This window comes from Bidens hawaiensis, unplaced genomic scaffold (genome assembly GCF_021521415.1).
Source record: "Bidens hawaiensis isolate Kalapana, Puna unplaced genomic scaffold, B.hawaiensis_p1.1 tig00021974_1, whole genome shotgun sequence".
Taxonomy (NCBI): Eukaryota; Viridiplantae; Streptophyta; class Magnoliopsida; order Asterales; family Asteraceae; genus Bidens; species Bidens hawaiensis.
In genome coordinates this window covers 75,235-87,013 of record NW_027493400.1, presented here as the reverse complement: position 1 = coordinate 87,013, position 11,779 = coordinate 75,235, and the positions used below count along the sequence as shown (strand labels likewise).

At 34.3% G+C, this 11,779-nt stretch overlaps 1 protein-coding gene and 1 long non-coding RNA gene across 2 annotated transcripts; both read left to right on the top strand.

The window, feature by feature from the left end:
• Positions 1 to 6,449: 6,449 nt before the first annotated feature.
• Positions 6,450 to 8,852, top strand: LOC143564293 (uncharacterized). Its single transcript, XR_013140839.1, has 3 exons — positions 6,450 to 6,977; positions 7,634 to 7,781; positions 8,489 to 8,852. It is a non-coding gene; the product is annotated as an uncharacterized LOC143564293 (long non-coding RNA).
• A 52-nt stretch (positions 8,853 to 8,904) lies between these two features.
• On the top strand, positions 8,905 to 11,048 carry LOC143564291 (uncharacterized). Its single transcript, XM_077051612.1, has 5 exons — positions 8,905 to 9,403; positions 9,891 to 10,132; positions 10,224 to 10,297; positions 10,603 to 10,705; positions 10,963 to 11,048. Exons 1-5 carry the CDS (start codon positions 9,094 to 9,096, stop codon positions 11,014 to 11,016), a joined length of 783 nt encoding a protein of 260 aa, XP_076907727.1. The 5' UTR covers positions 8,905 to 9,093; the 3' UTR covers positions 11,017 to 11,048.
• The last annotated feature ends 731 nt before the right edge of the window (positions 11,049 to 11,779 follow it).

Here is an 11,779-nt window from a genome sequence, read left to right as displayed (position 1 = left end):
CATGATATATCAAGACTTGGGGATAGACTACTAGTGGCCGAGTATGGAAAGACATGCAAGGAAATCGTAAATATGGTTTAAACTTATGTTTATTTGAATTGAGTCTTAACACGAATGATTAGTGTTGTGACGGATAATCATATGACTATGAGAGGGAAGCCTCCTAGAACGATAAAGACAAAATGGTATTATAAATGTCCATATGAATGCCAAAGCGTTTCTGGGAAGGAAGTCAGTTAACATAAATAGTTATCATATATTAGGCAACCTGAGATGCAGCTTGATTAGTCAAGAAAAAGGGAGATGTATCATCATGGACTTCATGATCAAGCTACCTTGGACAGCTATAACTCATGAACCCTACATGTTGATGCAGAGCTGAGAATGAAAGAAGGTATAAATGGTGACTTAAGGAGTTCTCCGACAAGTTAAGCAATGGATGTGCTCAAGAATTGCAATAAGTGTTTTACCTTAAGGGAAATAATCATTAAGGAGAAACTGGAAATGTTTCCTTATGTTTTGAATGTATTGCAAGCAGTATACTTGCTAAAGGTTGTAATTGGATGGAATGGCCATTCAGTGCTAAGTGTAAAGATGGTAAGTGCAATGTTTCAATTTAAAGGACTAGAAAGAAGAGCATGCTTGTGGAAGTGATATGTACTTGCAAAGTCTGGATAAGGAAGCGTATCATCGATGACTTCATGGACAAGCTACCTAATAAAGCTATAACTAATTAACATCACTCATTGATTGTAAGACAAAGGATAAGCCTGTAAGTCAGGAAGCTAAAGAAAGGATGTGAATACAGGAAGTATTCCTTTTTATAAGGACTAAGCAGGTTTCGAGGATGAAACCTCTTATAAGGTGGGTAAACTTGTAACATCTCGAAATTTCTAAGAATAATATTTAATATATTATTTATGGTGGAAAAGCTTACTTGAGTTCGTAGAGAAATAATAAAATAATAAAGATGGAAGGATAAGTAGGCTAATTAGATGGAATTAATTATGGACCAAAAAGGAAAGATGGGGCTAAGGTCCATGGGCTTAAGGGAGTATAAATACCCTAAAAACACACACTTCTCCAATTCTCGTTTTTGAGAAAACCACCCATAAAGACAAAACGATTCTCAGAAATCTAGCCGTCGAATCAGTCTCAAATTTTAACTGAATGTTCATGACATATATATGAAGATTTCCACCGATTAGATCTTCGACAGAGGTCGGGAAGCCCGTTTTTTATCAGCAAAACCGTAGCAGCTCAAAAATGAAGATTCTGGCGACTGTTCAGCTTTTTCGGTGACTGAAGCGGTTGTTTCCGTCGAATGTGAGCTGATGAGTTTGTAGATCTGGGAAAGACGGTTCTGTGGCCGCTTGAATCACTCAATTCCGGGTTCGTTTAATATGGTTTTGGGCCTCTTGAGTGATTTCAGACAAAAACCTCAAATGTACGTTTTTGTTAAAAAGGTTTACTTTTCATGAACGGATTTACATGAAATGGTAGGATGATATATCGGGTCATGATTATTGATAAAGTAATGAACTTGATAATAAACGGGCTAGTTGGTTCGTTTCGGGTAAAACGAGTAGTGTTCGGTTTGTGAAAAGTACGGGTAAACGAAGTCGGTTTTGCATGAAATTTAGTAGGATAGTAAATCGAGTGTAGTTATACCATAAAATGTAAACTTGATGTTTAAAATGGACTTAATGAACTCGTTAGTGAATACGGTTCACATAAAAACCCTAGATCTAGCCTAAACGGGTTTGGGATCTACAAAGGTTCAAGGTTTACGGATAAACGGGTTAAGTCTTAGCCGAGCACGAATATGGAAACGTTTATGGGGTGATATAATACTATAATGGGAGGGTATAGATGTCAAAACATGTATGAATAACGAAAATAAAGAACTGAGCAGGAGCAGCTCACTCGAATACAATGAAGACTCGAATACCTATATATATTGGAGTACATTTAAGGCTCGAATACAATGGTGGTATTCGAATACATCTAGAACTCGCATATAATGGTTATGATCGATTACAATACAGCTCGAATAGAATATAAGTATTCGCATAACTCGATTACATGCATGGAATCGCATACAATGCCATTTGATTGCATTCATGGACTCGAATACAATATGCCATTCGATTACATTGTAAAACTCGCATACAATGTTATACTCGATTACAATATTAAATTCGAATACAACATGTAGACTCGATTACAAATGGGTCACTCAAATACATGCATGATTCGCATGCACTGTGTATACTCGAATACAACACGTAGATTTGATTACATGGGTTGTTCGAATACAACATGCAAACTCAAATACAATATGGGTTCAAGGAAATTTCTAATACATTACGGGTTCAATTACAAGTTATAACCCGACAATAGAGGATTCGAATACATTGTATTAATCGAGTACAATAAGACATGTTCGGATAGAATATATATAACCGAATACATTAGATAATTCGAGTGTATCCATATGCTCAAATGCAATATAAACATTCTAATATACGGAAATTGCATGCAAGATTGTATTCTAATGGACCAGTAAAGAAAGAAAGAATGGAAGGGACACATTGAATTTAAATACAAAGTATTTGAATAAATTTAGGTGAGAGTAAGATTATATTCTAAGTAAAATGTATTCTAATAAAAAGCCATACTTATGAATACAATACCTTATAAGGTCATTAGAATAGACCAGACTTAGCCATTTTGGCTGAAATATGAATATTATGATTAGGACAAGTATTGATACACGTAATTAATATACAGTTAGCAGAGCTCAGTTTAAGAAAGGAATAACAGTGAACGGAGAAAGAAACAAGATCCAGTTGAGTTTCTAGCCCCATTTCCTTGCTATGTTTTCGGGGCTGTGTGCATAGTCGATGTGATAGTTAATACACTTACATTAAATGGTAAGTGTATGCCATGTATGATTGTTTTGGTAATTAATATATGACTTGAATGTGAACGAAAGTTTGTCGGTATGTGAACGATCTTCGGATATTGTGCGTATGGACAAGGAAGGTGAGTATATGAATTATGAATGTGTATGAAAGGTATATGTATGACATATGAGTATGTATGAATGTTAAAGAAAGTATGTATATATACAAAGGTACAGTAGGATATGGGTACGTAAAGAAAGTATGCATGAAGATGGAGAAGTAAGGGATCATACCTTAATAATATCAGAGATAGAGAAGTGAGGGATCAGACCCTAATAATATATGAGATAGAGAAGTAAGGGATCAGACCCTAATAATATCTGAGATAGAGAAGTAAGGGGATCAGACCCTAATGATATCTGAGATAGACAAGGAAAGTGGGATCAGACCCTAATAATATCTTAGATAGAAAAAGAGAGGGATCAGACCCTTATAATATCTGAGATAGAAAAGGAAGGGATCAGACCCTAGTAATATCTAAGATAGGAAGAACAGTAAGTATATAGTATATAAGTAATAAACTATGAATGTATGTATGAAATGAAAGTAGTAAGTAATTTTTTGTTTGTTCGATCAAGGGTTATAAATGTATAGTGTCCATAATTAAGATTGATGGGTTTCTATGGTTGTGTGCGACTATAGAGTGGTTTCTTTAAAAATGGTTGTTTGACTAAGTAGTCTAATGCAGATGACATGTGGCACTTGTCTTAGTTCTAAATCCCAAACTCTCACCCAAATATTTTCATCTATGAAATATATTCGCAAACAGGTTGTTAATTTAACATGTTTATTAAATGATTGTGTTCATGTTAATCCGCTTATTAAACATGTCGTGTTTGGGTTGACTTGTACAATAACATAGATTGAATTAACCAATTCAAAGAAATATCTTTTGGGTCGCGTTTCGAATAATTTTTCAGGTAATATAAAAAACAAACTGCCAAATCAAATTATCGGAATAGATTTTTATTTTGCTAACAATTTTCCGTATTATTAAAATCTCATAAGCGTAAAATAAAGTTTCAATAACAACTAGGCATAAACCGCGCTGTGTTGCAATAGCCAGAGGCGGATCCAGGAATTTTCACTACGGGGGGGCACAAAATAATTCGGGTAAAATGTAGGTCGGGTTCAAAAGAAAAGGACCGGTCAACCATTCAGAAGGCCGGAATGAAATGAACTTTCGGGTATTTAATGCACATTGGTTTGGTTTTGAGCATCGTTTGAAACTACCCCAATACCTGAGAGAGTCTTTTTTAGACAGGATATAAACCGTTCATACTGATTTTAACGCTCCATACCTGACTCACACAAGAACACCATCAAAAATAAAACCCACCATTATAAGAAAACCCTTCTGAGTCATGTTTCATATTTGAAATCATAAAATCCAAACCCTTAACAACTACCCTCATATTATTTGACCAGAAGACCAGCTGCATCTTACCTCATCTGATAATTCAAATTTTATTGAAATAATTATTGAGTTATTTTTACTAGTATTTAGTATTTACTACTTTAATGAAAGTTAAATCTAATAAATAACGTATTATATTATATAATAATATAACCAATAAAAGAACCTTACAAAATAAAGATAGGTTTACTACAAATTTAAAATATAAATTAACAAACAAAACAAAATAAACCGTAAAGAACAGTAAAAGTAAAAGAGCATAAGTAAATAATAATAATAAATAATATAATAATATAACTTTAACCTTTGACTTGGACTCCAGGTTGTACAAAGATGTTCATACATTCTTTAGTAAATAATATAATAAATTATTTTCTTCCTCAACGAACAATATTTTGCAGTCCATCGGAAGAAAAAAAAAACTTGGTTCGCTATCTTCTATATTCACTTAGATTCTGTTTTACACTCTCTTCTTCTCTCTTATGGTAATTGACGGTGGGCACTAACCTATTTTTGATTCATAATACACTAGTGCATAACTATAAACACGACACTCCAGCAGGCGGACGGTGGGTACCGGCCCACCCTCCCCAAACCATAGATCCACCCCTGCTGACAGCGGTGCAATGTTGCGAATTTGATAAACCTAGTTTATTCAAATTGAATCGGCATTTGATAGACTTTCAACCTCAAAACCATCAGTGGATTTAATTGGTATCCGTGACTTCGAAATGGCAACGACACTAAATCCAAAAAATAAATCCGAGAATACCCAAACTAGCATTGGCACACGTACAACTTATGATCAAAGAGAAACAAATTCGATCATTATCGATTAACATCGTTATGATACATGCACTATACCCAAAAAATTAAATCAGTAAACACCGGAAAACTCGTATAACTTATGATACAAAAACCACATATATAAAATGGCGTTTATCATTTATCCCGTCTGTAATACCTGGATGTTGCGGCAGCTAGTCGACCCAAATAAGACGGTACCAGTTACATTCATTACAATATCGCAAAAATATAACAAATTAACATATTTAAAAAAAAGTGAGAGAGAAAATACAACCACCTTGATTATTGATCCATGAAGGAATACGAATTGCGAATTTCCTTTTAATCTTCGTTATCATGTCTTTGGTTTATTCTTCTTCTGATCCTGCGCAATGCCGTTCTTCCGTTAATCAACTCCCCTCAGGTTTCTATTATTATACGTAATTAGTTAATAATATATATAAGATTTTATATAACTGCATGCATGTATATGATTGAATTGATTGTATGATCCAGGGGGCTAGAGCGTGACTTACATGGGGAGATGCGACAACGTTCGGCATTTTTTTCGTCTAACCGGTTTTCAGATTGGGTATCAACGCATGATTGATTTGATTATTTGAGTTTTATATAGGGTTTTGATTGGGAATTATTTTCAACCTAGGCTACTTTCAAATTGTTTATTTATCATGCTTTCATATGGCAAATGTAAAAACATAACTTGTGTGTGATGATAAGCAAATTCTATGACACCTTAGGCTATTGTTTTGTTCTGTTTACTGAAGGATCATGAGCCTATCTAGGGGTATGCATGAGTCCGTCTTGGACATTTCGGCTCAAACAAATCAAAAGCCTAAAAGTTCGGTTTTAAGATTTATAAAAACCATTTTGTTTCAGTTTGTAAGGTTTTCGATTTCCTCATGATGGGTTGATTCGGTTTCGGTTTTTCCATTTTGGGCTTGAAATTTTGGGTTTTTCCAATGTAATGAACTTTGGCCCGAATTTTTGGGCAATTTTGAGACCGTTGGCCATGGACTAGAGCAGAACTCCATAAATAAGTGTACTTGAGTGGGATAAATCCTTGACAATGACCTCCTAGGAAGTTTCCACTAATGCAACAAAAAAACATTTTTGTTAACTTCTCACAGGCAAAGCGAAAAATATTGGTTATTAGGAGAGGCCGTATGTTACAAACACCCTCATGTTTTACCATCTAATATGTAACCCTCGCCTTTAAATAACTAGTAAAGTTATGTTTGGTACACGAATATATACATATAATTAATCATTGACTTGTTACTTGCAGGGATTTGCAGTCTTATCTTTCTGATCTTAGCCTTTTCTTGGCACCTGAGAGCAAGACATTTTACATATTGGTGGATAACAGACCATGGCTAGAAGACTTGGTCTCAGGGCCCACACACCTTTGGCAGTTAATGATTACCAAGGTTAACTCTTTTCTAATATTAACGGCTAACTTTTATAGTTAGTCCAATACTTTATGATTTCTTCTTGATTTTGTTACCAGTCCAGGTTGTCACCCTTTGCATTCACAAGAGGCCAAAAGGAGAATAAAGAGGATCCCGAGTTCAGTGAGCTCAACTGTCGTCCCAAAACTTTAAATCATTCACAAAAGTTGAAAAGATGGTTGTCAATGGTAACACTTTCAAGAAAGAGGGTGTTGCTGCCTGTAAAGAAATTTAGGACTTCTTTGCTTGCAAATAGTAAATTGCATATATGGGTTTATTGTTTTTGAAGTTGCGTGGAAAGATGTCCGCGGTGTCAATTATTTGAATGAGCTTCAGGTATATCTTGTCCTACTTCTGTAAATCCTTAGTTCCTTAGGGAGGAATTTGTAAAATTGACCTTTATTTTATCTGGATTGCAAAACAGGTTTGTTTTGTAAGATTGCGTTGTCATTGGTTGTTGGGAACATCATGAAAATATCCATTTTGATTGAGAAAATTAACAAAATAGCCTTGACTTTTAAAATAAAGCAATCAACTAGAGGGAAATAAAGTTTTTTGGAGCAATGGATTACAATCTGGCGCAACAGATAGAGACCCAAAAATTAAAAATATATATACTTTTCTTTAAGTTAATTCGTGGCATAAGAGATTACACTTCTGCGCAAAGAGATTTTAATCGAGGGTCTAATCCTTCAGTGACTTGTAGAAATAGTTGGAAATTAAAACTAAAAAAAAAACCCGCCTATTTTCGTAATTTCAAATGTAAAGTTTATTTTGTTCGGTCAAAATGTATTTTTTCATGATTTTCTGTTTTTGTTATGATGTGGCAACTTACGTACGGATAACTTTGACAATGTTGGCTTTTTTCTGTGTTAAAAGTGGTTAAAATGTTGAAACCTAAATTAAAACATTTTGAAGTCCAAAACACGAAACAAAATCAGATCAATTTGCCCTATTTTTTTACTAATGTGTAGCAGGTATGTTATGAGCAGACTGATACATCTCTTGCTATAGAGGCGAAAGACATGAGAAGATGGGAATTTGATAGTATAGCTCAAGCTGCTAACAGCACAACTTCATGGTTTCTAGGCACTCCATATGAGCGTCTTCTTTTGGAAAATCATCTCAATTCCATGACAGGTATACACTAGTTATATACATGGCAAAATGGGCTGGCCAGGCCGGGTAGGCTACTTTGATATAGAATGAAACATGTTTTAAGTCTGCAAGAGCCACTTTGAAAAATGAATGAAAGGTGTTCAGTTGTCAAACTGCGTCTGTTTGGTTGACTACTAACCTTTATATTTTTTAATTTTTATTATTTTTTTCTATTTAGGCAAATTGAATCTTAATAATCTAAAGTCTAAACCATTACCTATTGACCAATGAAACTCCTAACTTCACTTTCAATGCCAACGACAATCCCAATAAGAAAACCATCAAAGATTTACCCCTGATTTCCACTCGATTAAGAGTTTGCTCTCAACTCCGATTATAAATTAAGTGAGGAGACTTACAAGCGAAATCGAATGAACATTAAGTGTAATTTGTCTTTAAATCTTTGATGATTATGCTACTTGCATTGCCATCGTCATTTGTCAAATATAATGGAGGTTAGTAGCGACATTGGTCAAATTGCAAGTATGGTTTATTATCTGCGAAGGATCATAGTTTGGATTAGTGAAATCCAATTGTCTGTTTAATTAAATAAAAATTAATATACTACTTATAGTTCTATGATAGGGATTTGTAATTACAACGCTATCAATTCTACAGAAACCATCTAATTAACCGCGAGAATATGTGGATTAAACTATATCTTCTTGTTTTGTTTGTGATTTCTTCAGGAGATGCATTTCATGAAGCTGGTATGGATACACCAAGCACTTGTGGTTCATCAACTGACCTCGACGAAAATGATGACAAAATATTAAACAATGGTGTGTTGTCATCACATGGGTCACCATACAATGTTAGTGGTCAACTAGAAACTTTACAAGAAGATGTAGACCAAACAAGTATAGAGAATACAACATTAATAAACGCTCCTGATAATTATGATATTGATAATGAGTTAAATACCGAAGCATCCTCACCGTCTCCAAGTGAATGTTCAGATGCAACCGACGCAACCCAATACACAGACGTGTTACTCTTATTTCGGTTCAATGATTGTCACCTCCCGTTTAAATTACAAAAAATAATAATGTCGGATCTTCGCTTACTTTATTAGAAGCTGGACTTCCATCATGGGTTATTTTCTTTCAATCTTATCCGGTTTTCTGCCATGTGTACCGTCCATGGATGTGCCCGTTAGCAAGAACTCTATACGTTGCAATATCATTCGTTACTCTTGATCGGCTTCTATGATTTGTACAAAAACATCCCAGTTCTTAAAGCAGCCGCTTCCCGTTTGTTTGGACCTTTGTTTGACTGGATAGAAACATGGGAGATGGTGTCTAGGATTAAGTACTTAGGTACAATGCTGTTTCTGCATAATGCTGAGAAGGCGATTATGTGGTTTTTGATGGTGACCCGCACAGTTAAATCGATTGTTTCGGTTCTCACACAGCCGTTAGTTGCACAGTTGATGGTGGTTTTTGACGGGCTCTTTCCATTTTGGAATGTGTTTATTGATATAGGAGATCATTTCTACTCGTGTATTTGTGTACTTTTGGGGACATGTTGGAGTTTATTGGATAATTTGATTGACACTCTTTTGCTCCCTGTGTGGTACATCTTATCAGTTATTTTCAATTTTGGTAAGGTTTTTTTCTCTGAATAGATCTTTATTAACCTGAATATATGGGTCGGTTTTGGTAGTGTTTTATCTTTGAGTCATGGGTCAGTAGAAAAATAGAGTAAATTACAGTTTTTGTTCTATTGTTTTGTTATATAAGAATGAAAGTGAAATTTTCTATGTAGTTGTGAAAGACAAAATGTGTAATTTACTCTAAACAAATATTAGCTAAAAGGGGATCTGGTTAAGTGTATGGGCTAAACAGATTGAAATCAAATCATATTAATGCAGTGAACCTTGAAGCTTTTAGTCAAAGATAAATATTATTATATTATTGTAAGAATATTGTTTTTATAATCAGAATTAGCACATAAGTTTACTTGAAATACATAAAATTTATATAAAATTACAAGTTTCAACCTGACCCATATTGATCTGTCCGTTTTGCCACCTAACCGACAACTTAGTTTGATGCATAATGCTGATATTATGAGTTTTGTAAACTGCAGCGACAGGTGTCATGGGCCCGATATTGTTGTGCGTTTGGAGAGCAATTTGTTCTCCAATACATGTCGTTTTTGAACTATCCAAGTTTTTGGGATATATATACAAGTACACATATGAATCACTTGAAGGTATATGGTTGTTTGTTAGCAGCATATTAAAGGTAGCTTCAAATGCTGACGTGGCAGCCACGCATACATATGAGGTTTCTATGTGGCGTGCGCTTTGGAGTGACCTGTTCTCTAAGGTTGTTAAATATGACAAAATTGTTGATTTTTTGTTTTTGTTTGTTAAGATACTGGTGGTGTGTACTCATAGAATAATGTATCTTGTTTTAGGTTTTCCGGGCAATCAAGAGCATTTTATATGGTGTTGTTGCGTTCTTTGCAGCTTGCAATAGACACCGACTAAGGTTAGATTCGTTGATTTGCTGGTTATTGAATTTTAAATGCAGCTAGTATTATATTTATATTTATAAAAAAAAATTAGTTCTGATAGCTAGATGATAAATTGATAATAATGCTAAAGAATGATAATAATAATAATAATAATAATAATAATAATAATAATAAGACTAGGAGTGTGTTTGGTTCATGGAAATCAATTGAAACCGAATAAATTTCATTTATTTAATGTGTTTTTCGAATAGAATTTGTTTTAATGGAATCTAAATTGCATTCTTATTGGGTTATTTCGTCTATATAATCATATTTGCAGTATATACAATCATTTGCGAGAGTTCATACAACGACTTCATCAGCCAGCCCAACCATTGATTTCTAGCACTAGAGTGCAAAAAAATGGAAATAGGATGCCACCCGTAAGTTTCTTATATAATCATATTATTATCACACCGGTCGTTTGTCCCTATTTTAGTTCATTTATAAATAACTATGGTTGCAAAAACAATCTAAATCATTAACTGAAACAATTGCCTTCTAACTACTTGTTTGACCTGTTTTTTTTAGCTTTATTCCTTATTCGGCCCGTTTAAAATAAAACACAATCCAAATTAGCGCATCACAGTCTCGCCTTATAACTCTTAGGTTATAATGATGGATTTCTTGATTTATACAGTCAGAACCCAGGGAATTTAGGCCATTGCCTACTAAAAGCACAAAACAGAGTTGACATCATCTTTTTATGTTGATCAACAAATTCTACTGATGTTATTATGGGATTGGCCCTTAACATTGATAGTTACAAAAAACAATGATTTTCGTCCTTCAGGGTTTGAGTTTGTGTATAGTGTTTTCGTTTCTATTTCATAGGGAGAGATGTAAATAGGTCTTGGTGTATTTGGCTATGATGTTGTTCGTTGTTAGCAATGGAGTATAGTTTGTGTATATTTACTTATTAAACTTGTAATGTCATTAGACCACAATGCTCTTCGTTTTTTAATCGAGCAATCTATTCTGCTAGATGATACTTGTAACATGGGAAAGCATCATGCGCAAACATGTAAGCAGTGGCGTAGCCAATTTTTTTTTTCTACAGGTTCGGAAAATTTCGAGAGACGGTCTACTGATTGTTTTAAACTTAGATTTGGGTTTTCTACGGGTTTGATGTTGAAATTTCTACGGGTTCGATATCAAAATACACTAATATATAACACTAAAACAAAATTTTGTACGGGTTCGACCGAACTCATTCCCCTAAGGCTGCCTACGCCACTACATGTAAGTAGAAACCCTTTTGGAAAGCATGCCAACAAGTCAAGGAAGTCAATGCAGTATGCCATTCAATTTAATTTGTAGATGGGTACTGGGACTTCGCTGAAGGATCATGTGGGAATCAATACAAGTACATAACAATATTTGGTAGAGGCCTTTGCACTTTTTTTGTTGCTTGGGAAATTATTTAGTGTGTAACGAGTTGGATATTATAAGTTGAT